The sequence below is a fragment of the Rhodotorula graminis genome, assembly GCF_001329695.1.
Source record: "Rhodotorula graminis WP1 unplaced genomic scaffold RHOBAscaffold_5, whole genome shotgun sequence".
NCBI classification, from domain to species: Eukaryota; Fungi; Basidiomycota; class Microbotryomycetes; order Sporidiobolales; family Sporidiobolaceae; genus Rhodotorula; species Rhodotorula graminis.
This window is the reverse complement of record NW_017264932.1, coordinates 1,310,878-1,338,370: the sequence shown is the minus strand read 5'-3', so window position 1 is coordinate 1,338,370 and position 27,493 is coordinate 1,310,878. Positions and strand designations below refer to the sequence as shown.

Sequence of the window (27,493 nt, the reverse complement as noted above, 5' to 3'; positions counted from 1 at the left end):
CGCAGAGTCGCACTCGCCAGCTCTCGGCACCCTCGTGCACCTCACCGACAGCCCGCGCACCTCCGTCGAGCCCCAGCGCGCGTCGACATGGCGGCCCCGTCGTCGTCCACCTACTCGGCCCTCCTGCGGCGCAGCAAGCTCGCGTCCCTCACCCCGGGCGTCGAGCAGGTCTACACCACCTCGCCCGCCAACCTCGCCAGGGGCAACTGGGGCCTCAAGCGGCCCCTCCCGCAGGCCTCGACCACCACCTCGCCCTTCGTGCGCCTTTTCGACCTCGACTCGCCCGAGGGCCGCACCACCTTCCGCAAGGCCACCCGCGAGGCCCTGTACGTCAAGAAGTGGGCCGAGACGGGCGTCGGCCTCAACTCGGACGCCCACAACCAGCGCGGCTCGTCCAACGGCACCCCCTCGCGCGCCTGGGACCGCCTCCCCGTCCAGTCTCGGTTCGTCGATGGCGACGCACCCGGCGCGATCCGCCAGGTCCCGGCAACCGGTCACCGCCAGCACGCCGCCGCACCACCCCGCATGCCCAACTTCTTCGCCATGAGCGAGCGCGAGTTCGAGCGCTTCCTCGCCGACCTCGGCGAGCGCCGCGACGAGTTCCGCACGTTCGTCCTGCGCGAGGCGGCGAGCTCTGGGCAGCAGGCCGAGTCGGCCGACGACTTTGACCTGTACGCGCACGCCCAGCGCAACCCGCTCGAGCTCGTCCGCCTCGTCGAGCGCTTCCTCCGCCTTCCCTCGTCGACCTCCCCTTCCTCGCCCGCACCCGCACCCTCGTCGGCCACCACCCTCCCCCAGGTCCACCCTACCCTCGCCCTCCAGTACGCCTCGCCGACGCCCCTCGAGTCGGCGCTCGCGGCCCCGATCCCGGGTCGCCTCCTCGGCCCGTCGCCCGACGCCTCGTCCTCTCGCGGCGGCGGGTTCGCGGCAATGTACGGCCCGCGCAGCGAGGTCTACGCGTCGCTCCTGTCGCAGGTCGCGCCCGTCCCGTCGTCGGCCACGGCCGGCACCCCGTCGACGTCCTTCTTCCCCGACGCGACCGGCGCGCGGTCCAACCTCCCCGGCCGCGCCCACTTCCGCCTCCAAGCGCCGACGATCAACCCGATCCCGTACGCGTCGCGCACGGCCATCACGCGCAGCGGCGTCCGGCACAGCACCGAGTTCCGCCCGCCGACGGCCGAGTACGAGCCGAGCGTGCTCGCGCTCCGCAGCGTCGACTTGCGCGCCCAGGTCGTCCCCTCGGCCCAGGTCGCCGTCCCCAAGCCGCTCCCGGGCACGCCGGCCTACAGCGGCGACCTGCCGCCCGAGGTGGCGCGGTACGGCGCCGGTCGCGGCGGCGCGCTGGGCGCCGGCGGCCGGCCGGCGTCGAGCCTGACGGACCTGTACGCGGCGACGGGCTCGCTGCGGAGCCTCGGCGTCAAGGGCAAGCCCAAGGACCTGCTCGCGTCGAGGAAGAACCGCCGGAGCAAGGAGGACCAGGACCGGTGGGTGCGGCAGCGCGAGGCGCTCCTCGAGCAGAGCGGGCAGGACGCGAGGGCGTACGCGGCCAAAGGCCGCAAGGACGGCGAGCGGCAGCAGGGCAAGGGCCACGGCAAGGGTGGCAGGAGGGAGCAGACGGGCAAGAAGCTCATCTCGAGGCTTGAGGAGCTGCTCGACAGCGGCAACCAGTAGCGCTCGCGCCCCCGGATCTGTCTAGAAGCCGCAAGCTCTCTCCTTTGCAGTTCTCCTCTTCTCGTGCGCCGTCGAGTACCTCGAGAGCCTGCTCTCGCTCGCTCGGACCCGTCGTCACAGCGCCAGCAGCGAGAGCCGGCCGAGCCGTGCGATTGGCCGTCCGCCCCGCGCCTCCTCGCCTCCTCAAACCGCTGTCCGCACTCGCTCGCCAAGGACGGCCCGGACAAGCCGCAGCTCCACGCTGTCCGGCGTTGCCTCCTCTCGCTCGCACCGCCCCTGCCAGCAACCGCAGCGGGACGCTCTCGCTCGAGGGAGCGCGAGCTCGCTACCGCCGGCGCCCTCGAGACGCTCTCCAGCTGGGAGCAGACGGCGCGCGAGGTCCTACGGCACGAGCATGGACGTCGATCGCACCTGGGGCGCGGACGCGCCGCTGTCGCTGTCGCCCCTGTCCAGGAGCATCCGCGGACCCGTCGGCCTCGTAGCCGTCGACCGAGGTCGGTGCGGTGCTCGCTCGCCTGCCGCTCTCGAGCGCTCTTCTCTGCTCGACAAGCTTCCCTGCTCCTCTCGCGAGAGCGCGCCAACCCGCCGCGATCCAGATGGAGACGGCCGCCGCGCTCCCTTCCGTCTTCGAGACGCTCTCGACGACGCTCTCGTCCCTGCCGGCCAACCTCGCCCAGACCAACCTCAGCCAGCTCTCCAACCTCCTCCACTCGTTCGCCGCCGACCTCGCGCCACTCGTTCCCGCCCTCAGCGCCGCCCAGCAAGAGGCTCTCCTCACCAACGGCACGTTCCTCGCCCAGCAACTCGGTCAGCTCTCGGCCGTCACCGCCCAGATCCCGCCTGGCGACGTCGACGGCGCGCAGCCGCAGGACCTTGTCGCCATCGTCGAGATCGGCTCGACGCGGTACAGCATCCTGACGCTGTGGGCGCCCGAGGTGTGGGCGATCGTCATTTCGTTTGGCATCGCCGCCATCCTCAAGCTCGCCGTGACGTTCATGGTCACGGGCACGTCGATCAAGCGGGCGACCAAGAGCGACGACAAGGAGGCGGCCAGGGCTGCCGTCCTCAAGCCGGCCAAAGCTATGTGCGTCGGCGTCCTCTCGTTCCCTCTGCCGCGGTCGACGACCTTGGACTGACATCCTGCTCGCTCGCAGGCTCGGTCACACGCTCAACCTCGTCGTCTCGACGTGCGCTTCTCCCTCGACGCACGAGCCTCTTTCCCGACTGATCAAGCCGGCCCTCGCAGCGTCGCCCTCGTCCTCCAGCTCAACGCGTGGCGCCTCTTCGTCCTTCCTTCGGCTGTACGTCGTACTGCTCCTCCTGCCTCCTTCTTCTCGTCGAGCGCGACTGACTTTGAGCCGACCGGCCTGCAGCCCGTCCGCATGAACGACATCCGCTTCCTCTCGATCGCGATGAAGACGCTCCTCGTCGGCTACGCCTGCGACCTTCTCTTCGGCGACCTGCGACCCGAGATCTTCCTCCACCACTTCTTCACGTTCGCGCTCCTCTTCGTCGGGCAGCTGGCTGCCTTCCAGACCAAGAGTGCGTCCCCTTTTCCCTCTCCCTCTCCTTCTCGCCTTGACACTGACCTGCGCTCGCCTACAGGTCCCAAGTTCTTCCGACTCGCTCAATGGCTCATCCTGCAGGCCACGACCGAGCAGACGACGTGCGTCCACTCTTTCCTCTGCCCTCGACGAGTCGAATTTGTCCCTTTCGAGCCGCTACTGACGACTCTTCTCGACTCGCAGCTACGCCGCCATGGTCGCCTATCACTGCTACAACTACCTGCGCGTCCAGAACCACCGCCCTCTTCTGCAGCGGCGCCTGCTCGTCGTGACGCACAAGCTTCTGCGCTTCACGCGCTACATCACCTTTCCTCAGAAGGTCTTGCCGTGCGCGTTCGCCGTGTACTGGCTCGCCAGGAGTGCGTCCACCTCTCTCGTCGTCCTCGTCGTCGCATCGGGTTCGATTTACTGACCGGCTCGAGCGGCCGTCCCTCGCAGTGTGGAACGAGATCGACGACAAGGCATGGGGCCGAGCCTGGATCGTGTGGTGCACGATCATCCTGTCGCTCCTCATGGTTCTTCAAGTGCGCTTCTGCGACGATACCTGGCCCCTCGCCGCACAGTGAGTCGACGATTCCTCCTCGGCGGACGACCTTCTCAAGTCGGTCTCGCGCTCACGCAAGTGGTACAGACCTCACTGACCCTCTCTCGCCCACAGCATCGGCTACAAGCTTCATGGCGGCCCTCTCCCGCCCCGTCAAGGCCCCGTAATGCGCACCCTCGCCCGCCTCTTCTGCTGCCGCCGTCGGCAGCCCCGGCGCAACTCAGTCCGCCCGGCGCCGCCGACTGACAGCTACAGGTCGTCGCTCAAGGTCGACAGCAAGGAGGACCTCGCCGCCGCCGAAGAAGGGCGCAGCCGCAAGTCGACGGGCGCCGGCAACCAGGGCGACGCGAGCATCGCCGAGCTCGTCGAGCTGCGGAAGATGGCCGACCAAGGATCGACTCTTTCTTCTCGCTGTGCGTCCCTCGGCGCTCTCTTCCTCTCTCTCGTCCACGCGCGCCACGCCCTGACCTCGTGGCCGGCAGGTTCCTCGCGCCGATCGCTCGACACGGCCTGGTCCACCCCTTTCCGTCCCCTCTCGCTCCCTCACCTCGAGGACCGGGACATCGACGCCACCTCGACGCACCTGTCCGACCTCCCCTTCTTCGAACGTCCCGGCTCGGCGCCGCCGACGTCGGCGACCTGGATCGGCGCCGACAAGGCCAACAAGGAGGCGCCGCAAGTCGGCGAGGCGCAGTGACGGACGAGGATGAGGATTATATTTATTCGGCTCGCGCCGCCCTCCTATCTTTGCAGTAGCACACGTTTGCAGTCCCACGCCCCTCGTTGCTCAGATCCTCCTCGAGAATTGGCTGAGTGAGACGTTCACCGGCAGCGCAGGCGCGCGCCGTGCGGCCGAGCGCCACCTTCGCACTTGCTGCTTGACGAGCACTGCCTCGCTGCACATCGGTAGCAGCGTTCGAGCGAAAGCGCGGAAGCAAAGACGAAGGGAATCGCGGCGCGCCGTCACCGACGCACGGACCGCCTCCGTCGCCACGTCCTCCTCGCCGCTGTCTGTGGGCCAGCGACGCTCTCGCTGCTCTCGCGGACTCGCACGCGCCCGCAGGGTGAGATATTACAGCATTCTCAACAGAAAGGAGGGGAGGGAGTAAGGCAGGGAGGAGGAGAGGACGAATCCACGACGACGAGGAACCACGGGCGCACGTCGACAGCGCCTTGAGTCTCGGCCTTCTTGACGACATCGCTGGCGTCACCGACCCTGCGGTAGGAGAGAGAAGCTGGGTCAGTAACGTACTAAGCTCTCATGGCTAACGTACTAAGCTCTCATGTTTCACGTACTAAGCTCTCATGTTTGAACAATAAAATTGATGGCCTTGAACGACTGGACGGTCTCCTTGAGGGGGACGAGACGACCCTCGATGCCAGTAAATACTTCGGCGACCGCGAACGGCTGCAGGAGGAGCGAGGGAGGGACAAGGCGTTCGTCGGGAGCTGGTCGCGTTCGTCGAGTACTCGTCTCGACAGGTCGATCGAGCCTTGCACCGTCGAGAAAGAGCGAGGTTGCACAGCGAGAAATTGACTCCTTCCTCCTCGACCTGCTTCTGAGCGCAGAGTCGTGCGAGCGGTACCGGTAACTGTCTGCAGATTTCGGCCCACCGTCGAGTACCCGTCTCGATAGGTCGATCGAGCCTTGCACCGTCGAGAAAGAGAGAGGTCCGAGCGCGAGAAACTGTGTCCCTCCTCCTGGACCTCCTTCTGGACGCAGAGTCGAGCGGGCGCGGCCACGCCTCGACCCAAGCGACAGTATAAAGCTCGTCCGAGGTACTCCATCCGTCGCACGCGACCTCCACCGCCTCGAGAGGAGCCGTACCGGCTCTGCTTGGGCGTCGACTTTCTACTCGAGCAGGACGAGACGGCGAACTGCTTCTGAATCGAGCCAGCCGAGCCCGGCACGACGCGCGGAAGGTAATGATAGATCGTTGTTGCAGCTTCGAGAATCTGGAGAACAACACAGCCCGCGCGAACACAGCCCGCACGACCCGCGCCGACTCCCTCCTCGGCCAAGATCTGCGAGTCGCCGCCGCTCGAGTCGCGTAACCGACGTGCTGCGACGCCACCAATCGTCGACAGACGACAGTTTCGTGCGTCGCGCTCGAGATGCACCCGGGCGGAAGGACACGACGAGCCGCCCGGCCGACGGCGGCTGGAGCGGACCCAGCGCCGGCGACGATGGCGTTTTGCGCTCCCTGCGGCGCGTCGGCTCGGCCTGGATCGTCGAGCTAGCGGGCTCGGTCGTCATGCGCCGGCGGCACCGAGCCATGTCGGCGCGTGATGCGGGTCGTACTTGAGCGAGTCGAGCGGGAACCGGGCGATGAGCTGCAAGCGCGAGAGCGTCAGGAACGGTTCATGTCGGACGAGGGAGCGACGCCCGTTCAAAAGCGTCGTTCGGAGAAGGATATCAAGAAAGGGAAAGGCTGGTAGAGACGCACCTGCAGATCGGCAACCCTCTCTTTCTCCTTCTTCGACTTGCCGGGCTTCTCTCGGACCCAGTCGTCCTCGGGCGGCAAGAAGACGCGGTACTCGCCGTACGCCGCCTCGAGCGTCCAGTCGGTGGCGAGGCGCAAGAGGGCCGAGAGGATCGACGGGACGTGTCGACCCTTGTTGTCGTGCATGAGGACTGCGGGCGCGAGGACGTGGGTCAGTACTCGCTCGACAGGCCTGTACTTGACTGCTCGAGACGCAGAGCGTCGGGAAGAACGGCACGAGACGTCGAGAGTGGCGGGAAGGAAAGGCGGACGAAGAGGAGAAAGGAGGGCGAAAGGGGGGAACGCACTTGGCAGATTGCGAGAATCTGCGTAGCGGCGTCGAGGGCTGTCAGGACCTGCTGCGCGGTCGTTTACGGCCTCGTGGCGAAGGATAAAGAGCAGGGAAGCACCCAAGATGTTCTCGAGCGCCTCCTTGACGAGCGCCTCGTCAACTTCGACGGTCGGGTCTTTGCTGACCTCGATCGGGAGGTGAAACATCTTGAGCCCGCGCTCCTGCGCCCACGAGTGCGTGTCGTGTCGATAGACGTCGGGCGAGAGGTACCTGTTGCAGGGCGAGGAGAGCGCACGTTTAGCTCTCCTCGAGAAGTAGGGGGAGGAGGGAGCGGACGAGATAGAGGACGCACATGATGCTGCGCAGGTGGAGCGAGTCGAGGAAGTCAAAATTGGCCTTGTGCGGGTGCCCAGACCGGTACACGCCTGCGATGCGAGCGAGAGAGAGGTCGGGAGGAGGGGAGGTGGGGAAAGGTGAGCTCGGAAGGCGCGGCAGAGCGAGTGGACGATGCGGCGTACCTGGCAGGATCATCGAGAAGTTGATGGGAGGATACAGCGCGCCCTCGCTGCCCTCTTGCGCAACGAGCGAGTCCAGGAGAGCCATCGTCGTCTTCGTCGAGTGATGAGGACGAGGGCGCGGGCGAGGGCCAGTTGGGGCGCGGGGGTGGGCGTGCGGGCGTGCGTAGAGCGTCTGGTGCGCCCGGCGTGACGGCGCAAGCTGGCTCGTGCGAAAATCGAGGCGGTGCGAGGGGCGAGAGCGCGTCGCTCCTCTCGAGCAGCAGCCGTCGACGTTACACTCGGCTCACGGGACAAGCCACGCGAGCGACTCGCTCGCACAAACGCAGAGTCAAGGAACAACAGCTGAGAGAGACCCAGCCGGGGAACACAGCGAGGCAGCCCCCTCGTCCTCCTCGTCCTCCTCGCGCTGGATAGCTCGCTCTTGACACTCGCTACTCTCGCAGCTCTCGCAGTGGGCCGCACGCAGAGTGAGGTATCACAAACCCAAATGCTTGACTTTTCGAAAGGAAGGAGGGGAGGGGAGGGAGGAAGGCAAGGAAGAGAGGAGGACGAATCTACGACGACGGGGAACCACGAGCGCACGTCAACGGCGCCTAGTTACCGGCCTCGAGCTCGGCAGCAAGCTTCTCCGCCTTTTTGACGACATCGCTGGCGTCACCGACCCTGCAGGAGGAGAAGAAGCTGGGTCAGTCGAGGGCGCGAGAGGAGGACGACGAGGACGAGGAGGAAAGGGCGAGGACGCACATGTAGAAGGCGTTCTCCGGCAGGTGGTCGTACTTGCCGGCAAGGATGGCCTTGAACGACTGGACGGTCTCCTTGAGAGGGACGAGACGACCCTCGATGCCCGTGAACACCTCAGCGACCGCGAACGGCTGCAGGAGGAGCGAGGGAGGGAGGGACGGAGGCAGGCGGGAGAGGCAGGGAATGGGTGGACGAGCGAGGACAAGAAAGGAAGGGCAGGAGGGAGGACAAGAGGGAGGAGGGGAGGGGAGGAGGGGAGGAGAAGGGACGAGGTTAGCGGCTCGCTCCCGGAAGACGACGACGACGACCGCGCCCAAAGAGAGACGGGGCGCACCTGCGACATGAAGCGCTGGACCTTGCGGGCACGCTCGACGGTGAGCTTGTCGGCCTCCGAGAGCTCGTCCATGCCGAGAATGGCGATGATGTCCTGGAGACCCTTGTAGTCCTGGAGGAGACGCTGGGTCGCCGTGGCGATGTCGTAGTGCTCCTGGCCGACAATGCGCGGGTCGAGCATGCGCGACTTGGAGTCGAGTGGGTCGACGGCCGGGTAGATACCGAGCTCGGCGATACCACGCGACAGGGTCGTGGTGGCGTCGAGGTGGGCGAAGGTGGTGGCCGGGGCCGGGTCCGTCAGGTCGTCGGCGGGGACGTAGACGGCCTGGACGCAGGTGATCGAGCCCTTCTTGGTGGTGCTGCGCGACGAGACGAGGGCAAGGTCAGGTCCCGGCTCGAGGAAAGGGGGACGACGCCAACGACGAGGGAAAGGCGAGCTCACGTGATGCGCTCCTGCATCATGCCCATGTCGGTCGAGAGCGTGGGCTGGTAGCCGACAGCGGACGGGATACGTCCGAGGAGGGCCGACACCTCCGAACCGGCTGCGCGAGGACGAGGGCGAGGTCAGGTCCCGACGACGACGAGATTGGGCGAAAGAGGACGGACCCTGGGTGAAGCGGAAGATGTTGTCGATGAAGAGGAGCACGTCCTGGCCCTCCTCGTCACGGAAGTACTCGGCGATGGTCAGGCCGGTAAGGGCGACACGGGCGCGGGCACCGGGCGGCTCGTTCATCTGGCCGAACACGAGCGCGCACTTCGACTTGTCGTTGTCGAGCTGGATGACACCCGTCTCGATCATCTCGTGGTACAGGTCTGCGCGGCGAGAGAAGGAGGACGAGGTCAGGCTCGGCTTCGAAAGGAGGACGATGACGAGGGCGAGGGGACGCACCGTTGCCCTCGCGGGTACGCTCGCCGACACCCGTGAAGACGGAGTAACCACCGTGGGCCTTGGCGACGTTGTTGATGAGCTCCTGAATCAGGACCGTCTTGCCGACACCGGCACCGCCGAACAGGCCGATCTTGCCGCCACGAGCGTACGGGGCGAGCAGGTCGACGACCTTGATGCCGGTCTCGAGGACCTCGGGCGCGGTCGACTGGTCGACGTACGCGGGCGGGTCGGCGTGGATGGGCAGCGTCTTGACGGCCTTGATCGGGCCACGCTCGTCAATCGGCTCGCCGATAACGTTGATGATGCGGCCGAGGCAGCCGGGGCCGACGGGGATCTGGATGGGCGCGCCCGAGTCGATGACCTCCTGGCCACGGACGAGACCCTCGGTACCTGCGCGAGGAAGGGAGGGGGTCAGTACGGGGCGCGCCTCGGAGGATCGGGGGCAAGGACGACGAGGGCAAGGAGAGGGGACGCACCGTCCATGGCGATGGTGCGGACCGTGTTCTCGCCAAGGTGCATCGAGACCTCGAGGACGAGGCGGTGCTCAAAGCCCTGGACCTCGAGGGCGTTGAGGATGGGCGGGAGGTCCTCGGTGTCGAACTGGACCTGCAGGGCGGGACGAGGATGGAACGGTGTCAGCGAGTCTGTACTCGAGACTCGTCGACAGCGCACGAGGCTGTCGAACCGCGGCTGCGCGAGCGAGAGCTGCCCGAGGGCCTCGGGGAGAGGGGGGAGGAGGACGGCGACGACGCACATCGACGACGGCACCGATGACCTGCTTGACCTTGCCGACGACGTTCTTGGCGGCGGTGGCGTACGCACGGGCTGCAGAGGGAACAGGATTTCGTGGTGAGCGACGTGTGCGGCCAGGGTGCGTGTTCACCCGGGGGCGCGGAGGAGGGGGGAGGAGGTCCCACCCTCGCCGCCAGCTCTCGCCACACGGGCGCAGAGGGAGGGCGACGAGTGGCTCGACGCGGGGGGAAAAGGGTGTAGAGGACGTCGGACAGGGGACTCACGCGCAGCAGCGGCCGAGGCGGCGCGAGGAAGGACCTTGGGGAGGACGGCGGGCGACGCAGCCTTGGTCGCAAGGGTGCGGGCCGCGTTGAAGACGGCCGCGTTCTTGCGGGCAGCGCGGAGCGCGCCACGGTTGAGCACCTTGACTTGAGCACCGCGAAGCATGGTGAGCAAGTGATGGACGAGAGGAGGAGGAGGGGAGGGCGAGGGCGACGAGGCGGCCACCGAGCTCCCTGCCCCGGGGCGAGCGCACCTTTTCTCTCGCCTCGTCAGCTCTCGCTCTTGCGCGTCGCACTCCTGGACTCGCCGCTGCAGACTGTATCGCAGGCCTGTGCGAGCACACCGCACCCTCGCGGTGGGAGCTCGCCCTGACGACAGCTGCCCGCGTCGTCCTCGCTCCTCCTCGGCTTTCCCGCTCGTCCCTCACCCACAAGACCATCCTGCTGCCTGTTCCTCCTGCTGTAGACGCGAGAGCGGCACCCCTCGACGATCCTGCTCAAGCGACCGAGCTTCAGCCGCTGTCGCCCGCTCGATCCTCCTGCGAGTCTGCTCCTCGGCTCGCTCTCGCACTCTCTCGCCCCGCCATGCCGCGATCGGTCAAAACTGACTGCATATTCAATACACACGAGTCTACAGAGAGGAACCGAGCGAGCCGACGAGCTCACGCCGAGAGCGCCACCTTGTCGCCCTCCTTCTTCCCCTCGGCCTCGGTGCCGTCCTGCTTGGCCGTCGCCCTCGCCGCCGCCTCGCCCTGCGGCACCTTGCTCACGTCGAGCTTGGCCCTCGCCTCTCCGACCCTGTCCCGCTCGCGCTCGTCCTCCTCCGCCTTGACCCTCGCCCGCTCGGCCTCCTGCATCTCCCTCAGCTCCTCGTCGACCTCGTCCTCGCCCTCGGCGCCGAGCTGTCCCGCCGACACGGCATCGACGGCCTCGGTCACCTCGGCCGCCGAGATGAGGGCGTCGTCGAGCGCCGACGTCGTTGCCGAGATGTTGGACAGCTGGAGCGTCGGCGACGAGAGGACGGCGCGCAGGGTCGACGCGCCGAGCGACAGGGCCGAGAGCGTCTGCGAGAGAAGGCGTGGACAATCGAGAACGAGTCAGTCCTGCGTTCAACTGTGCGACCAGAGCGTCGTCCCAGGGCGCGCCCACGTGCGCCCCCGACGACGCGTCCTGCCCGACTGCGGAACGAGGGAGAGAAAGACCAGCGCTCCGACGCACCTCCTCGTCCCCCTTTGCGCGCTCGATCGCCCACACGACCTCCTCGACCTTGGCCCGCTGCCCGACCCTCTCCTCGAGCAGCTTGTCGGCCCTCCTCCGGTTGGCGAGGTGCGCCTTGACGAGCGCGACGGGCTTCTTAGCGCGCACGAGCTCGGCCGCCTTGTCGCGCTCGGTCGCGATGAGGGTCGAGAGGGCGTCGATCGAGTGCGACAGCGAGGCGAGCGAGGCCGAGAGGGTGAGGGTTGAGCGGTCGGCGTCGGTGATGATGAGCGGCGTGGACTGCGTCGAGTGAGGCGCGGCAAACTTGATGACCTGCGCGACAGAGTTGCAGAGCGATCAGTCATGAGGTCTGCCTTGAGCGGCCGCCCGAGCGAAAAAAGTCTCGAGAGCGTGGAACTCACCTCGCCGTCAAACGCGCACTCGCCCTTCCTCGCGAGGTACGTCGCGAGCACCTCGCAGTCGGCCTCGGACAGGGTGACGCCGGCGAGGCACCGTGCGCCGAGCTTGTCGCGAAAGGTGCGGAGCGTGTACAGGCGCGAGAGGGCGGTCGGGTGCAGGTCGGGGAGGAGGGGGATCAAGGTCGAGGCGGCTTTCTGCGGACGAAGACAGTGCGTCAGTACCCGATTGCCCGTACACACTCCCGCGCCGTGCGACGGCGGGGAAGTGTGACAGACGCGGCGAAGAGACGCACCTCGACGAGGTCCGGGAGGACATAGTCGCCCTTCCTCCTGGCCCACTCTTTCTCATCGGCGCCCTCGCCGAGCTCGACGCCGTCCGAGCTGCCCCAGACCTTGGACAGACCCCACCAGAAGGGGCGGGCGAGGAGGGACGCGACGCCGTAGGCTTGAGGCGCGGGCGACGCGAGGTAGGTCGAGCGCGGGACGAGGTCGGACGAGTGGACGAGTTCGGCCTGCGGGGGACGGACGGGAGGGAACTCGGTGGTCAGGCTGGGCGGGACGAGGAGGGAGAGGGACGAGGAGCGTACGATGATGACGCCGAGGGAAGAAGGGCGGCCGACCGAGTCCCAGCGGAGGTGCTCGCGGAGGTGGTCGTCGACGTGGAGTGAGAGCTTGTCGTCGCCGACGAGGCCGCGGTGTACGAGGTCGGTGAGGGTCTTGCGCCACCAGGCGAGGGCGGACGAGTAGCCGGTCGGGTTCGAGTGCTTGCGCGAGGGGAGCGACGAGTAGAGGAACTGGACGCGGGCGGTCGAGTACTCGGGGATGGTGGCGAGGTGGGCGTGCCGTGCGTTTGGCGGTGGCACCTTGGCGGCTGGGGCGGAGGGTTGAGCCATGGCGGGTGCGAGCTGATGAGGAGGAGGAGGGGCGACGACGACGACGACGAGCTGGACCCTGTCGCCTCTCTCGCTGTACCGCTGCTGCCCTCGCACAGTCACCGCACACTGCTGTGCACCATGCAGGCACCCGACCCGCTCGCCCACCTCGCGTGCTCGTCGTGCAGGACCCCGCTCTCGTCCAGCACCGCCTCGTCGTCCCTCAACCTCGACTCGCTCGCCTCGCTCGCCCCGTGCGGCCACATCCTCTGCTCTGCGTGTACCGTACCCGCGACTGGGGCCCACGCCGCCGGCGTCCCGCCTTCCTGCCCCGTCTGCGGCACACCCGGCCTCGTCCCTCGCGACCAAGCCACGCCCGACGTCCTCGACTGCTTCCGCCCGCTGCCCGACCTCGCGCAAGAACTTGGCACCGCCGCAGGGTGGCAGACGACCCACCTCGCCGAGCAGCTCGACTACTTCAAGCACAAGTGCGCCCAGCAGAAGGACGTCCTCGCCCGCGTCGGCAACGAGCTCAACAAGGTCAAGGCCCTCAAGCAGTGCGTCCTCGCCCTCTTCTTCATCCTCTCAATCTCGACAAGGCGATTACTGACAAGGAGGGACCGCGCGCCGCAGACAAGTCGCTCAGCTCAACGCCGACAACGCCGACTTGCGCAATCAGCTCTCGACACTCGCCCGGCAGAACAGCTACCGGCAGAACCAGCCTCTCGAGCAGACGCAGCACACCCAGCACGAGTACCGCTTCGCGGGCTTGCCGCCCGACCCGTCCCAGTCGCGCAAGCGCCGGCTGATCGACTCGCCCGACCGGTCCGCCCGTCTGCCCACCTCGGCAGCACTCGTCGCGTCTCAAGAGACGCAGACACTGACCTAGCGCCGCCACAGTCTCGTTCTACCCGTACGACCGGCGACACACGCCTCGACCCGACCGCGCCCGCCTTCCCGCTCGAGCGGCTCGGGCTCGAGTGGCCACCCGACGCACCTCACGCTCGGCCCGGCGAGGCTGTCGCTCACGCCGGCGCAGTCACTTCAGACGATGGCGACGAGCCTGAACGTCGTCGAGGAGGTGGACGAGAGGGTCGGACAGGGCTCGCTGAGGGACCGCATCGCGTGCGTCGGCTCGATTTCTCCTCCTCAGCGCCGACTCGACGATGCGGCGCCCTGAATCGGACGGTATCTTCTTCTGCAGCAAGTTCGCCTACGACCCGAGTCGAGCCGCCGCAGCCCGCACCGCCGCCAACACGCCCCGACCGGCCTCGCACGCCCTCGACCGCCAGCCGATCGCCTCGACGCAGCACGACCAAGCGCCCTTTGCCGCACTGCAGCACCCGAACAGCCAGCAGTACGACCAGTACGACACGTCATACCGCGACGAGCCCCGGCAACAGGAGCCCAGCTTCGAGACGGACGCCCAGCTCATGCCGCCGCCACCGCCACCACGCCGCCGCCACGACTCGCAGCACCACCAGCAGCAGCCGTCCTCGCAACAGCGCGACGCATTCGTCCCGCCTGCGTCACTCGCGAGGCAGCAGCCGACGCCGTCGAGGCAGCACGCCGGCACGCCCCGACCTCGTTTCGAGTCGACGCACGGTCCGTCTTTCCGTCCCTTCTTCTCTCCTTCCTGGCGACACCGATCGCGAGCGCATTTGACATCCTTCCCGTCCTCCCTCGCGTCCCATACAGCGTCAGCAGCCGCACCATCGCCGGCGCGCTTCGTCCCCGCCAACATCGCGCCGCACCCGCCGTCGCACCGACCTCTCTCGACGCCGTTCGACAGCTCGACCACCTACACGACAGCGCACCGGCCCCTCAGGCCTGCGTCGGCGATGCTGCACGACGAGCGCGGCGGCGGCGGCGGAGGTGCTGGAGCGAGCGGGGCGAGCTGGACCGGCGCGAGCGCGGGGTGGAGCAGGAGGTGAGCTGCGGCGGCTGTCCAGGGGGCGCAGGAGGACGCGCAGACGTGCGAGGAGCCGTAGTGAGGGGCTTTGTGCGCAACGAGGGTAGCCTCGAGGTCGTTTCTCAGTCGCCTTTGTTCGCTCGCTCCCCTCTCGAGCGAGATGCAGAGGCGCGCAAGGATGGGAGGATAGAGAATTGCACGACGAGCTATACTATGTACGAGGAGAGATCTATGTGTGTCCTTGACGGCGCGAAGAGAGCGACGAGAGGAAGAAGAGGAACGTGCGCGCCAATTTGGGAAGGCCGACGAGTCCTGGTCCACGAGCCGTCCCTCGCACGCCGGCGACGACGAGGGCATGCTCAGCCACTCAGTGCGTCTCCTCCTGGCGCGCCTTCTCCCTCTCGCGGCCCTGCTCCACCTCGTCGGCCCGGCTCGGCTCGGCGCGCTCCTGCGCCACGCCCTTGCCCTCGCCGCCCTGCGCCCCCTTCTGCTCGGCCTCGTTGCCCTTCTCCTTGCTCTCCTTGGCCGCCTCGCTCTTGGCATTGGGCTTGGCCGCCTCCTTGCCGCCCGAGCCGGCCTCGGTCGCCGCCTCGTCCGACGCGCCGCGAGTAATCTTGAACGTCGCTGGCGCGTCAGGGTCGTCCTCGTTCTTCTCGTGCACGATCGTGAGCCTGCGACAAAAGGCAAGGTTAGCTCGTGTGGCACGAGAGGGGACCGCGAGAGAGAGGAGAGAGAGGAGAGAGAGGAGAGAGAGAGGGACGCACCGTTGAAGCTCGGTGAGGAAGTTCTCCATGGCCGGGTGCTTCTGCCCGACCTTCTGACGCCCGAGGTTGTCGATCCACGGGATCTTGCTCATGAGGTAGTAGACGAACGCGAGGACGACCGTGACGCCGACCGAGTAGGCGTAAATGCGGCACAGCGAGACGATGTCGACCCAGCCGCCGTGGCGGTCGGCGGGGCCGCTCATCCAGCCGAGGGCGGCGAACACTGCACAGGGAGGAACGAGAGAGTCAGTCAGGGAATTAGAGCCGAGGGCGAGGACAAGAGCAGAGAGATGAAGGCGAGGGGAGGGGGAGGAGGAGATCGAGAGGACGCACCGGTCGCGAGGATGTCGACGCCAAAGACGGCGCCGACGAGCTGCCAGCTCGGCCACGTGATCTTGCCGGCGTCCTTGCCAAAGTCGATGCGCGTGATGAGGATGAGCCACGACTCGGTGAGGGCGACCTCGAGGAAGAGGACCTCCTGGATCGAGCCGTAGTTCTGCACCATGCCGCCCTTGCCGTCGTTGCCGACAAAGAGCGTCGCGCGGCAGATCCAGGTGCCCGCCGCGAGGAGGAGGCCGAGGACGGTCGACATGAACCACACGCGCGGAAGCTGCCACTGGGTCGGCCTCGTCGCCGACTGCGCGTTGTCGTACGCGATCGCGATGGTCGCCACGTCGGCAAAGATGGCGAGGAACACGATGAGGTCGACTCGGATCGTCTCGCTGCGAGGGCGAGGGTGTCAGTGCTGCTCGGCCTCTCGGGGCGAAAGAGGACCGGCGACGTACTTCTGGATGAGCATGTCGAGCAGGAGGAAGACCTCGAGGTGCAGGCAGAGTGCGATGCGGTAGACGATGTCTGTGAGGACGGAAGAAGGTCAATCGGGGCTCGAGAACGACGACGAGGGCTTGAAAAGGACGACGCACAAGCCTTCATGCGGTGGAAGATGCCTCGGGCGACCTTGATCGCCGTGATGATCGTCGACAGGCCTTCTCCAAGAAAGACGATGTCGGCGGCGGACCGAGCGGCGTCGGACGCGCCCTCGACGGCGATGCCGCAGTCGGCCTTCTTGAGGGCAGCTGCGGGAGAAGGGGTCAATGCGCGATCGGCGACGAGCCCGGACACGACCTGAAGGAGGACAAAGGAGGACTCACGAGCATCGTTGACGCCGTCGCCAGTCATGGCGACGAGGTGCTGCCGTTGGCGGAGGAGGTCGACGACCTGGTACCTGAGCGAGCGAGAGGGGGGAAAGGGGACGTCAGGAGCTGGTTCGGCGGCTCAGGCTCGAGGGAGGCGACAGCGGCGACGCACTTGTGCTCGGGGAAGACCTCGGCGAACCCGTCGGCAGCCTCGAGGAAGTCCCTCATCTCGCTGCCCGACATGCCGCCGCCGAGAAGACGCTCAGAGTCATAGACGCGGTCGCCCATCGAGAGCTGGCGACACGTCTCCTTGGCGATCTGCGAGCGTCAAGTGTCAGTCACTTTCCCCAAGAGAGGAGAAGGAGGGACAGGGAAGGAGAGGAAGGAGGAGAAGGAGAGGACGTACAGCCACGGCGTCGCCTGTGAGCATCTTGATGCTGATACCGAGCTCCTGCGCCTCGCGCACCGTCGCAGGCGTGTCGTGACGAGGCGGGTCCGACATGCAGAGCAGGCCGAGCAGCTCCCAGTCCTTGCCGTCCTCCTTGATGGCGACGCCGAGCGAGCGGTACCCGCGAGCGGCAAACTCGGCCGCCTTTTCGCGATAGTGGGCGACGAGGCCCTTGTCGAACTTTGTGAGGCGCAGGATGGCGTTGGGCGCGCCCTTTGCCGCCGTGAACTTCTTGCCGTCGCCGTCCTCGATCTCGGCCGTGATGCGCTTCGACACGGGGTCTGCGCGGCGGAAAGGTGTGTGTCAGTCTCGTGGACGGGTTCATAAAGGGCGCGAGAGATACGAGAGCGAGAGGGGACGAGGGACGGCGAGAGGAGGAGGGACAAGGCGGCGGAGCGAGGAGGTGAGAGGAGGACAGGGACGCACCGAATGGGGTGAACTTGTGCGTCTTCCAGTGACGCTCGCGCAGGATCTTCTTGGCCTCGGGATAGTCCTTGAGCGCGCAGACGACGACCTTATCGATCGGGTCGAGCGATTTGACGTTGTGCGACGAGGCGAGGACGGCGACGGCCATGAACCAGTCGGGCTTGACGCCGTCGGCGACGAACGGCTCGTTGAGCGACAGCTTGTTGGCCGTGAGCGTGCCCGTCTTGTCGGAGCACAGGATGTCGACGCCGGCGAGCGACTCGATGGCCGTGAGCTTTTGCACGATCGCCTGCTGCTTGGCGAGGTAGGCGGCGCCGACGGCCTGCGCGAGAGAACCAGGGTCAGTCAGACGATACACACCGAGAGCAGGCAAGAGGGAGCGTCGCAGCGTACCATCGTAGTCGTCGTGACGCACTGCGGGTGAGGTGGGTCAACTTGGGAAGGTCGACGACGGGGACGAGAGAGAAAAGGGAGACGCACGGGCAGACCGACAGGCACGCCGACGATGAGGAAGATGAGCGCATAGACGAGGAGGTTGTTCTGCTTCGGGCTCGCGATGCCGATGTTCCGGAAGAAGCCACCTGCGAGCGAGGCGGGGCGGTCAGTTTCGAGGCTCGTCCAGCGGCGCAGGCCCACCTTCGAGTCCGGGTCGAGGAGAAGCGGGACGCACCGATGATCATGGCGAAGATGAAGACGACGACGAGGATGAGGAGCGCCGTGCCGATGCCGTTGAGGACCTTCTTGAAGTGGCCCTCGTCGTTCGAGCCCATGACGAGGCTTGCGGTCTTGCCGACGAACGACTGCTTGGCCGACGCCTCGACGACACCGATGATCTTGCCGCGCTTGATGCCGCACGTGTAGAACGCCGTCTCGCCGACGAACTTGTCGACCGCGAGCGATTCGCCCGTGAGCGCCGACTGGTCGACGCTGCAGACGGACGGCCCGCGCAGCTTCTTGTACTCGTCCGAGTCGCCGTCATCGTCGTCGTCGTCGCCGGCCGAGTTCTTCTTCTGGCCCTTGGCCTTGATGATCTTGGCGAGACGGTCGTGCAGGTCGCCCTTGTCCTTGTCCTCGTACGCGCACAGGACCCGGCAGTCGGCCGGGATCGTCGAACCTTCCTCCATGACGACGATGTCGCCTGGGACGAGCTCGCGCGCCTCGATCTCGTGCTCTTGGCCGTTGCGGATGACGATGGCCTTCATGGCGATGCCGGCCTTGAGCTGGGCGACGATGTCGCCGGCCTGCTTCTCCTGGTACCAGCCGACGAACGCGTTGAGCATGAGGATACCGATGATGACGCCGAACTGTTGCACGAAAGGAGAGGGGGAAGACGGTCAGTGCCCCTGGCCGGCGCGCGAAGAGGCTCGAGGGCAGGAGAGCGGGGGACGCACGTCGATCCAGTCGCGCAGGCCGGCACTCAAGATGACGGCAATTTCCATCTGTGTCGGGGGACGAAGCAGAAGGGAAGGAGGGGCGGGGAGAAGGTGAGTCGTGGACGGGAGAAGGACGAGCCGAAAGGAGGAGGACGCACGACGTAGAGGATGGGCCCACGGAAGAAGCCGACGAACTTGAGCAACTGGTTCTCCTTTTGCCTGTTCACGAGAAAGGGAGAGCGCGCAGAGAGTCAGTGCCAGGCCCGGAACACAAGCGGTCCGTGAGCCTGGGACGGCGCCGAACGGCTCCAGGCTGCGGCGCCGTCACGCTCCCTGTCGACGCTCAATAGGAAGAAAGGTGGACGCACGACTCGAGCTCATTGAAGCCGTACTGGCTGCGGCGCTTGTCCGCCTCGCCGTCGTCGAGACCGCGAGCGAGGTCGGTCTGGAGCCAGTCCTCGGGCACCTGCGTGTAGTCTCAAGAGTCAGTTCGCGCCCCGAGAAGGTGACAGGGAAGGAGGCGGGACGCACCTTCTTGGTCTTGTCCGACTGGACGGCGACCTTCTTCCACGGCGCGTACCACAGCCGCTTCTCGTGGATCTCCTCGTCCTCGTCCTCGTCGTCGCCGCCGCGCTTCGAGCGCTCGGCCTCGTACTCGACGAACTGGATGAGCTTCTCGTACTCGTCGCCCTTGAAGTCGGGGCCTGCGAGAAAGGGCGAGAGGGTGGGTGAGCGAGAGGTTCTCGAGCCGGCGACGACCACGCCGGGCACGCGACGAGGACGGTGTCCCTGCGGCTGAGAGAGCGAGGACGCACCCTTCTCGGTCGGAGAGTCGACGGCGGTGTCGTTCGACTCGACATCGGCGTCGTGACCGTGACCTTTGCGGTGCCGGAGGAAGCCCATGTTGAGCTGGCGGATTCAGCGACGGCGAGTCGCACGAGCTGGACGCGAGGGGCGGGCGAGGACCGTGAGTGCGTGTGCGTGTGGGAGGAGTTCGAAGAGAAGCAGGGGCGCACCAGAAAGAGGGCACCGCAACGCCCACCTTGCTCCACTCTGCCAGGTTCGGGCTCGTGCACGCCGGCTCTCGCCCGACCGCCCGCGCAGTTCGGCACCCGCAGCCGTGCACCATCTCGGTCGGCGCACGCGTCCAAAAGTAGCACGCTGGCTCGCCCATGCTCGCGCGAGTGAGTCGGGTCGGGCTGGTTGACGTTGCGGGGGAGGGAGCGGCTCGGCCTCGGGGCGTGCACGAGCGGCTGACGAGGCGCAGGAAGCGTTCGCAGCGCTGCAAGGGCCACCGGGACCCGGGTACGAGACCTCCAGGTCCTCAGCGGAGCGCTTGAGGAGCTCGAGAAGAGCGATCGCGAGAAAGCTGGATGACGAGCCGTCGGTCCTCGGCCGGCTGCACCGGCGAGAGCGGCCAGGGGCTGCCACGGTCGCAGACTGGACAGCGTGTGGTGCGCTCGATCTACTGCCCGACCAAGGGCAAGAGGGGGGAAGGCCGGGAAAGCGAGGTCGGAGGAGGCGAGCGAGGCGCGAATACGAAAGTCAAAGCGAGGTCAAGCGCGAGCTTGTGATCGAACCGAGCCGGGCGCAACTCGCTGCTTTCCGGTCCTGAGCGCGAGCAGCCTCGCCAAGTCGTACTCGACAAGGCCACGAGCTCGACGAGGTCTCGCTGAGCGGAGCGAGCGCTCGAGGGATTCGTGCGGCCAGCTTTCTTCAGCACGCTCCGAGTCTCGCTCGGCAGCGGCCGCAGACGGCCTCTCGGGTTCGTACTCGACGTCGTCCTCGACACTAAGACGAAGAGAAAGGGGCAGCGCGGCGACATAGAGGGGCGAGCCGCCGGCGGGCAAAGGGAGAGAGATGCGTGCGAGTTGCAGGGCGACGAGGTACTCAATGCGGCGTCGGCTTGCTCCCTGTGATCGCGTAACGCAGCGTCAGAGTCTGTGTTAGGGTCAAGGGAGGCGAGAGGGAGAAAGGGGACGCACCGTCCACCCGCAAGTTCCTCGTCGCGCTCGGCAGCGTGATCGTCGTGCCGTCCATCTCCTTGGTCACCTTGACCTGGCACCCAAGGCGCGACGTGTCGGTCAGCCCAAAGGCGAGGTCGAGCATGTCCTGCAGAGGGAGCGTGTTAGTACGAGGCGCGGACCGCCCAACTCGAGCCGCCGCCGCTGGATGCGTGGCGAGCCGAGAGGCAGGGGACGTCGCGACGCACATTCTCGTCGTCGTCCGGCTCCTCGAGCTTGTCATAGATGTCCTCCTCCAAGATGACATGGCACGTTGAGCACGCGACCGACTTCTCGCACGCAGCTGCACAGGGACGAACGAGTCGAGGTCAGGTCTCGTTCGAATCGGGAGCGCGAGGCGAAGGAGAGAGACGCACCCTCGATGTCCAGGTCGTACTCCCACGAGACGTCGACAATGTCGTCACCGACGTTGGCCTGCACGGTCGTGATCTCGCCGTTTGCGCGCTTGAAGTGCAGGGTCACGCTGTCGAGGCCGGGAGGGAGTGCGTCAGGTCACTCGCGCTTGAACTGTGCCCGGAACCGCTCAAGAAAGGTGGACGCACCCTTCGCCGGGCTTTGGCCGACCCTTGCCGCCGTGCAGAGCCGCTGCGGGAGTTGATCGCTCGGGGTCAGCCAAAGAAACGGTTAGGAGACAGGGTTCGCCCGCGAGGGCTCAAACAGGGACGTACACGGGGTCGAGTGGAAGCTGCGTGCTGCCTGAATGTAGGTGGGGCGGAAAGAAGGCTGCGCGGCTTGTGCGAGGGGCGGCTGAGGGCGCAAGATGGGGCGAGAGGCGATGGCGGAGGAGGGGCGAGGAACGGCGGCGAGGCGGACGGTCGACCGCAGGGATCGCAGCGGGGCGGTCATGGCAGTGACTGAGGGCGGTACTCGGACGGCACAGAGCAGTCGGGAGTGGTGCGACAGAGGCGAGCTCCTCGTCCGTCGCCGCCATCTCTCCTCGGCCTCTCCACATTCTCGTACTCGCTCCTGCTGAGCAGTGCAGCACCTGAGCGAGCCAGTACATCACCTGCCGAGCGACACGACTCGCACGCCGGCTGGACCGGGCGGTCAGCCATGGTCTCTCGCCGCGAGCAGCTCCGCCAGGAGAGCGGCTCGTACACGCCAAAGCTCGTCGCCTGCTTCTACGGTGCGTCCCATTTGTTCATCCCTGTCCGTCCCGCAGGCTCACCCTCTGCCCTGCCGCGACAGCCGTCTTCGACCCGACCCTCGGCCCTCGAGTGGTGCACCAGATCCCCGAGGGCAGCGTCGCGACCGCCCTATCGACCTTTCCCTCCAGACCCGACACGCCCAAGGACACCGACAGCCCGTCGACGCTGTCGCCCGCACCGGGCACGCCCGTGCGAGAACCCGACTCGCCCGCGACCGCGCAGCCCGTTCCTCGCGCCAACCCCGTCCTGTTCGACTTTGCGTCCATCCTCGATTTTGTCATTCCCAAACCCGAGCTCTGCGGTCACCTCATCACCAAGGCGACCCGGACGAGCAAGATCCTGGGCTTCCCCGTCCGGTGAGCCCCCTCGTCCGCTCCTCACCTCGGGCCTGGACTGACCTCCTCGCGCCGTGCAGGATCGTCGACGAGGAGAAGTACCACGGCAGCAAGGCCGTCTACAACCGCAACGCCTTCATCTTCAACGTCTGCTTCGTCTTTGAGCGCGACGCCGAGCTGTCGGTCTACGAGCCCGTCGCTCGCAAGACGGGGCGCACGTTGTCGGCGCTCGAGGAGCAGTTCTCGCTCCTGTCGAACCCGCCACCGTCGTTCTCGATGTCCAACCTCCTCGAGCAGCTGTATCTCGACCTCAACGCCTACTTCGAGACGAGCATCCCGCTCATCGACACGAACCTCGACCTGTGCCTGTACCCGTTCTACGCCAACCCGCCCGAGGTGAGGATCTGGGACGTGCCCATCGCCGTCACCGATCTCGAGCAGATGAAGAGCTACTCGTGGGACGTCACGCTCTACAAGGTGCGTGCCCTCTCGCCTTCTCGACCTGTCCTTCCCAGGCTCTCGCTCACGCCCTCCTCCCCGTCCCGCAGTTGTGCAGCTTCATCAACGGCGTCAACCACGTCAAGCGCATCGCCGAGCTCGCCGAGGTCGACCTGTTCCTCGCGCGGCAGTGCATCCAGCACCTCGTGTACGTCCTTGTCGCCCTCTCGCTCTCGACGAGCCCGACCTGACCTGCCTCGGCCCGCAGGTACTACAACGCCGTCATCCTCGTCGACCTGTTCCAGTTCTCCAACTCGTACGCCCTGCTGCCCGACATCGCCGATGCGGCCCAGTACGGCGAGGAGGACGAGGACAGCGGCGTCGACTTGCGCTTCGAGTGCGAGAACTACGTCCACGACGGTACACGTGCGTCACGCTCTCTCTCGCTCTCTCTTCTGCGAAGGTTGACTGACATCTCTCGTCGTCGACCGCAGGCGACACGACCCCAGTTCCCTTTTCGACCCTCCTCACCTTCTACTCGCGCCTTCGTCCCGGCTACCCTCTCTCGACCTGGATGGACGACCTCTCGCTCGACGCCCTCCCGATCGACGTGCGCCGCATGATCCAGTTCGGCGTCATCAAGGGCTTCCTGCGCCGCGCGCACGCCTACCCGGTCTGGCTCGACCACCCGGCGCTCAAGCCTCGAGCCGCGCGGGGCAGCGCGAGCAGCAGCGGGGCGGCGACGGCGACGGGCGCGAGTGGCGCTGCGGCAGCAGCTGCGGCTGCGTCGGCGGCTGCGAGGGCGCGACAGCGAGCGGCGTCGTCGGGCAGCAAGAGCGCGAGCGCGAGCGCGCCGACGCGGCGAGCAGGCGACCTCCCGCCCAAGCGCGTCCTGCACGCGACGCTCGACGCGCCGGCACCGCCGCAGCACAGCACCAACTCGCTGCGGCGCTCGTCGCCGCCGTCGCGCGGGAGCGGCGCCGGGTCGGGCGACGAGGACGAGGACCGTGCGGCCGGCGGCGGTGCGGGCGAGAACTCGATCTCGTACCCTCCGAGCCTGGCGCTCCTGCTCGACGGCTCGCACCACACGGACGAGGTGTGCCTGCGGTACGGGATCGGGTGGAGGACGCTCGAGGCGGTCCTGAGGGACTTGGGCGGCGGCGCGAAGGGGATGGAGCGAGAGGGGGACGACGATGAGGACGACGACGAGGAGGAAGAGGCACGGCGCGAGCGCAGGAGGACGAGGTCGAGGGACGACGAGGAGGCGAGTCTGTATGGCGACAAAGTGGTCATGCTGTGGATCTAGAAGTGCTCCGTTCGCTGTTGTCAATTCTAGCTGTTTCTCTCGTTCTCGCTCTCGATCTCGCGCTCTCGTCGATGCCGAGCAGGATACCTGAGGAAAGACCGAGTTGCACCTCTCTCGCGCACGAGCTACGCACCGCCCTGTGCGGCCGAGACCGACGTTGCGAAACGGCCCTCGTGCGCCCGCAGCGGCTCGAGGATGAGCTCGAGGCGTTCGCCCATCCAGATCGCCTTGGCCGTCTGCGAGTGTGCGCAAGGATCGTCAATGGCGGAGCTTGGAGGAAGAGGGAGAGACGGGGACGCACGTGGTCGAGGAGTTCGCTTTCGAGCGTGTTCGGGTGGATCCTGCAGAAATCTCGACGTGAGCGACCATTCCCAGAACCACAAGGCCTCGAGCGCGCAGGCATGAGCGCCAGAGACCACGTCTGGAGGGAGAGGGGCTCACAAGACGCTGCGGGACAAGACGAGAGTCAGCGACCGCGCAGAGGGAGGAAGAGGAAAGCGGGAGACGCACGAGAGGTCGCCTCGGAACGCGACGAGGAAGCCGAACAGAGCGCCGAACTGTGCCGGCGTAAAGGTCTGCGCGACGCGGAGGCAGGCGGATCAGCTCAGGGACGAGGGGAAGCTCGGCTCGAGGCGCAGGACAGATCTCGACGCACGTTCACCTCGAACATGGCCTTGGGGTGGGGCCTGCGCGCCGCTCGGAAGTGTCAGTCGACACTCTCGAGGGCATGGATACACAGAGCGAGGCGGACGGACCCGACAGGAACCTCCCAGAAGCGGTACACGCGCAGCTCGGGGAACTCGCGGCGGACGCGCTCGTGGAGCTTGCGGGCGTGCGCCATCTGCGCCTCGCCGTCGTAGTAGATGTGAAAGTCGAACGCGTTGTTGCTCTGGTCGAGCTCGACGGGGTACGAGGTGTACCACGGCGAGAGGGCGTGGTCGGGTCGGGCGGGATTGACGAGCGACTTGCCGTCAGGCTGGCGGTCGTCGGTGAGGGCGTGGAGGGGCGCAGGGAGGTCGGCGAGCGGGTCGCGGTAGGTCGTCGTGGGCGTCGTCATCGAGGGTGAGTTGGGCGGAGTGTGGGGAGTCGGGCGAGGAGAGGAGGTGCGAGGAGGGAGGGATGGATGCGAGTCGATGTCGCTGGCGGGAGGGATCGGAGCGTCGGGACGTGCAGACAAGCGGCTGTCGTGTGAAGCTCTGCACCAGCTGGCACAAGGTCGAGAGTCAGGCCGCGGCGGAAGTTGCGGAAGACGAGGGCGCCAGGCGTCACGCCCTCGCCGAGGAGCGCGGTTCGCTCGAGCCTGTGCGAGTGCAGCTTATGGGTCACGCAGGCTGCTTTGCAAGTCCACCCGTGACAGTGTCGCCGAGGGAGAGGAGGAGCTGCGCTTGTCGTCGCTCGCGACTTTCGACAGCTGTTCGGCTCTCGTCCACCTCGCCCCCGACCGCCGAGTGCTGCTTGCTCCTGTCATGGCGGAACCCACGCCAACACCGCCGGCACCACCGCCGACAGCGCCCGCGCCCGCGCCGGCCCCGCCAGTTCCTGGTCCTTCGACCCGCGCTCTCCCGCCCAAGGTCGTCAAGCCCACCAACCCGTGAGCCTGGCCTTGCGCGACTACTCGCACAGCGACCACACTGCTGACTTTCGCCCCCGCCGCGCACAGCTTCGTCTACCTCGGCATCCCCCAGTTCGTCCTCGACTGGCGACCCTCCGTCCCCGGCCCCAAGATGAGCGTCTTCCTCGCCGTCACGGCCGGCCTGACCGGCGCCTACGTCTACGACCGCCGCGAGACCAAGCGCATCCAGCAGGAGTACGTCGACAAGGTCAAGTGGATGAGCGAGCAGCCGCTCGACGCCGCAGACCGCGCCCGCAAGGTCAAGGTGTTCGGCGCCCGCGTGCCTGAAGACGGCGAGCTCGAGCGAGGCGCCAAGTGGTTCAAGCGCTACATGCGGGTGCGTCCCTCTCCCTCTCGAACCTGCCCGCCGACAGACGACTCACTGACCCACGCTCGGATCCTCTCTGCAGCCCATCCTTGTCGCGTCGGGCACCGACTACGTCCTCAAGGTCGGCACCAACCCGGGCGGTCTCGGTCGCACGCTCGTTCACGAGATCCGCGCCCGACGCGTCACCCAGGCGGCGCAGGAGAGCGCGTCGGCCGCCGAGGTCCTCCTCCTCAACACGCCCGAGGCCAACGTCAGCGCCGTCCTCGCCGAGCGCGACCTCGAGGAGGAGAAGAGCGAGCAGGACAGCGCCATCGTCCTCCTCGGGCGCGGTGCGCTCAAGGAGTACCTGTGGGCGCTGCGCAAGGGATGGAGCGAGCCGATCGACCTGCGCGAGGAGGCCAAGCTCGAGGGGCTCGGTGTCGGCGCCAACGAGCGGCGCAAGGACGGCCGGTGGGAGCGCGAGGAGGAGCTCATGTTGCGCGAGCTCGAGCGTGAGGACGACGCGGCGCCGCTCGGCGGGCCCTTTGACGAGCGCGCCGCACCCGAGGGCCTCGAGTCGGTCGGCGACGCGCCCGAGGCGGCGCCCATGCCGTCGCAGCCCGTCAGTTTCCTGTCGTACAACCCGTACCGCCCCGTCACGCCGACGTCGGCACCCTCGTCCGCCACCGCACCCGCCGAGCTCGAGGCGCCGCTCGTGCTCCCGCCGACCAACCCTCCCGCTCAACCTCCTCTCCTCCTCGTTCCCTTCTCCTACCCGTTCGGCATCCGTACCTGGATCCCCAAGCTCGCCCACTTCTGGAACCACCGCACCGACGCCCGCATCGGCGGCGAGATGGCGCTCGCCGTCGTCCTGTCGCAGTCGCGCCCCATCATCCCGCCCGCCAACCGCAACCCCGAGACGGGCGCGCCGCAGGGCATCCTCGACGACGACTTTGTCGCCATGATCCGTCGCGGCGAGGCGCACGAGTCGACGATGGACGACGGCGCGCCGACGGGCTCGCCCGACCTCGACTTTATGTCGGCGACGGACGAGCGGCCCGAGCACTTCAAGAAGGCGTACCGCACGATGCCCAAGGGCCACGAGTACCACCGCCGCACCTACTACAAGGACGAGCTGCCGCCAAAGGTGCAGACGGCGCGCGAGCTCGCACGCGGCGAGCGCGAGCCGACGTCGAACGAGGTCAGCTACCCGCCCAAGATCGAGTCCGAGCTGCGCAAGGAGCGCCTCGACCGCGAGCTGCGGTGGCGGCGCGAGCTCGAGGGCTGGGCGGTGCAGCGCGCCGGGAGCGGCGTCGCGTGGAGGGACGAGTGGGCGCACGACGGCGTCCTGCGCGTGATCGAGACGCCGGACGAGGCGGCGGTCAAGGAGCTCGAGCGGAGGGGCCAGGAGTGGCAGGAATGGAAGATGCGCAGGGACGAGGAGCGCGAGCGTGGGTGGAAGGAGCAGGTCAGGAGCGAGGACGACTGAGAAGGAGGAGGAGGAGCGTGGGTGTTCGGGCCTCTCTCCCTGTAAGGAGTATCAGCGCAGCATGTAGACTCTCTCTCCCAATTCGCAACCGCAGCATTGCCCCTCCTCGTCCTTTCCTTCCCTCTCTCTCTCATCGTCGTCGTCGTTTCGCGCTCCATCCTCTTCCTCCTCCCTCCTCCCTCTCTTCCCTACTCGCTCGAGCACATCGCCTACCGCCGTCCCTAGCCTTACCACCCAC

The 27,493-nt window shown here is 67.1% G+C and overlaps 11 protein-coding genes across 11 annotated transcripts; 5 read left to right on the top strand and 6 right to left on the bottom strand.

Annotated features, from left to right (window-relative positions):
• Positions 1-49: 49 nt before the first annotated feature.
• On the top strand, positions 50-1,728 carry RHOBADRAFT_53075 (uncharacterized protein). The gene has a single exon (XM_018416655.1). It carries the CDS (start codon positions 88-90, stop codon positions 1,669-1,671), a length of 1,584 nt encoding a protein of 527 aa, XP_018272133.1. The 5' UTR covers positions 50-87; the 3' UTR covers positions 1,672-1,728.
• A 337-nt stretch (positions 1,729-2,065) lies between these two features.
• On the top strand, positions 2,066-4,552 carry RHOBADRAFT_53074 (uncharacterized protein; the record flags this gene model as incomplete). Its single annotated transcript, XM_018416654.1, has 10 exons — positions 2,066-2,169; positions 2,243-2,755; positions 2,826-2,858; positions 2,918-2,972; positions 3,045-3,213; positions 3,277-3,337; positions 3,420-3,595; positions 3,675-3,798; positions 3,895-4,193; positions 4,263-4,552. The coding sequence occupies 10 exons, from the start codon at positions 2,066-2,068 to the stop codon at positions 4,475-4,477; spliced, it is 1,749 nt and encodes a 582-aa protein (XP_018272132.1). The 3' UTR covers positions 4,478-4,552.
• A 1,446-nt stretch (positions 4,553-5,998) lies between these two features.
• On the bottom strand, positions 5,999-7,197 carry RHOBADRAFT_53073 (uncharacterized protein). Its single transcript, XM_018416653.1, has 6 exons — positions 7,074-7,197; positions 6,908-6,980; positions 6,674-6,825; positions 6,572-6,589; positions 6,228-6,415; positions 5,999-6,114 (listed from the first exon to the last, which is right to left on the bottom strand). The coding sequence occupies exons 1-6, from the start codon at positions 7,156-7,158 to the stop codon at positions 6,034-6,036; spliced, it is 597 nt and encodes a 198-aa protein (XP_018272131.1). The 5' UTR covers positions 7,159-7,197; the 3' UTR covers positions 5,999-6,033.
• Positions 7,198-7,543: 346 nt separating this feature from the next.
• RHOBADRAFT_64889 (uncharacterized protein) lies at positions 7,544-10,225 on the bottom strand. The gene is made up of 9 exons (XM_018418605.1): positions 10,053-10,225; positions 9,791-9,861; positions 9,513-9,642; positions 9,037-9,426; positions 8,754-8,960; positions 8,590-8,689; positions 8,149-8,506; positions 7,818-7,945; positions 7,544-7,736 (listed from the first exon to the last, which is right to left on the bottom strand). Exons 1-9 carry the CDS (start codon positions 10,213-10,215, stop codon positions 7,667-7,669), a joined length of 1,617 nt encoding a protein of 538 aa, XP_018272130.1. The 5' UTR covers positions 10,216-10,225; the 3' UTR covers positions 7,544-7,666.
• A 460-nt stretch (positions 10,226-10,685) lies between these two features.
• RHOBADRAFT_53072 (uncharacterized protein) lies at positions 10,686-12,558 on the bottom strand (the record flags this gene model as incomplete). Its single annotated transcript, XM_018416652.1, has 5 exons — positions 10,686-11,113; positions 11,268-11,579; positions 11,669-11,860; positions 11,959-12,177; positions 12,253-12,558. The coding sequence occupies 5 exons, from the start codon at positions 12,556-12,558 to the stop codon at positions 10,712-10,714; spliced, it is 1,431 nt and encodes a 476-aa protein (XP_018272129.1). The 3' UTR covers positions 10,686-10,711.
• A 120-nt stretch (positions 12,559-12,678) lies between these two features.
• RHOBADRAFT_43517 (uncharacterized protein) lies at positions 12,679-14,471 on the top strand (the record flags this gene model as incomplete). The annotated part of the gene is made up of 5 exons (XM_018414235.1): positions 12,679-13,094; positions 13,171-13,362; positions 13,438-13,662; positions 13,742-14,142; positions 14,236-14,471. 5 exons carry the CDS (start codon positions 12,679-12,681, stop codon positions 14,469-14,471), a joined length of 1,470 nt encoding a protein of 489 aa, XP_018272128.1.
• Positions 14,472-14,635: 164 nt separating this feature from the next.
• RHOBADRAFT_53071 (uncharacterized protein) lies at positions 14,636-19,499 on the bottom strand (the record flags this gene model as incomplete). Its single annotated transcript, XM_018416651.1, has 17 exons — positions 14,636-15,120; positions 15,214-15,436; positions 15,547-15,935; positions 15,999-16,068; positions 16,137-16,289; positions 16,365-16,438; positions 16,522-16,667; positions 16,756-17,078; positions 17,224-17,545; positions 17,617-17,637; positions 17,704-17,804; positions 17,894-18,527; positions 18,615-18,662; positions 18,755-18,815; positions 18,965-19,062; positions 19,128-19,300; positions 19,412-19,499. The coding sequence occupies 17 exons, from the start codon at positions 19,497-19,499 to the stop codon at positions 14,817-14,819; spliced, it is 3,228 nt and encodes a 1,075-aa protein (XP_018272127.1). The 3' UTR covers positions 14,636-14,816.
• Positions 19,500-20,447: 948 nt separating this feature from the next.
• Positions 20,448-21,466, bottom strand: RHOBADRAFT_53070 (uncharacterized protein; the record flags this gene model as incomplete). Its single annotated transcript, XM_018416650.1, has 6 exons — positions 20,448-20,509; positions 20,582-20,708; positions 20,809-20,903; positions 20,977-21,083; positions 21,163-21,205; positions 21,289-21,466. 6 exons carry the CDS (start codon positions 21,464-21,466, stop codon positions 20,487-20,489), a joined length of 573 nt encoding a protein of 190 aa, XP_018272126.1. The 3' UTR covers positions 20,448-20,486.
• A 207-nt stretch (positions 21,467-21,673) lies between these two features.
• On the top strand, positions 21,674-23,892 carry RHOBADRAFT_53069 (uncharacterized protein; the record flags this gene model as incomplete). Its single annotated transcript, XM_018416649.1, has 6 exons — positions 21,674-21,746; positions 21,809-22,124; positions 22,184-22,580; positions 22,652-22,749; positions 22,810-22,967; positions 23,036-23,892. The coding sequence occupies 6 exons, from the start codon at positions 21,674-21,676 to the stop codon at positions 23,845-23,847; spliced, it is 1,854 nt and encodes a 617-aa protein (XP_018272125.1). The 3' UTR covers positions 23,848-23,892.
• Positions 23,893-23,932: 40 nt separating this feature from the next.
• Positions 23,933-24,906, bottom strand: RHOBADRAFT_35870 (uncharacterized protein; the record flags this gene model as incomplete). Its single annotated transcript, XM_018413313.1, has 6 exons — positions 23,933-24,083; positions 24,149-24,188; positions 24,304-24,309; positions 24,358-24,422; positions 24,503-24,533; positions 24,603-24,906. Coding segments are annotated over 6 exons (557 nt in total), but the record flags the coding sequence as incomplete, so codon positions are not given.
• Positions 24,907-25,313: 407 nt separating this feature from the next.
• Positions 25,314-27,362, top strand: RHOBADRAFT_53067 (uncharacterized protein; the record flags this gene model as incomplete). Its single annotated transcript, XM_018416648.1, has 3 exons — positions 25,314-25,438; positions 25,508-25,796; positions 25,870-27,362. 3 exons carry the CDS (start codon positions 25,314-25,316, stop codon positions 27,253-27,255), a joined length of 1,800 nt encoding a protein of 599 aa, XP_018272123.1. The 3' UTR covers positions 27,256-27,362.
• Between the last annotated feature and the right edge of the window lie 131 nt (positions 27,363-27,493).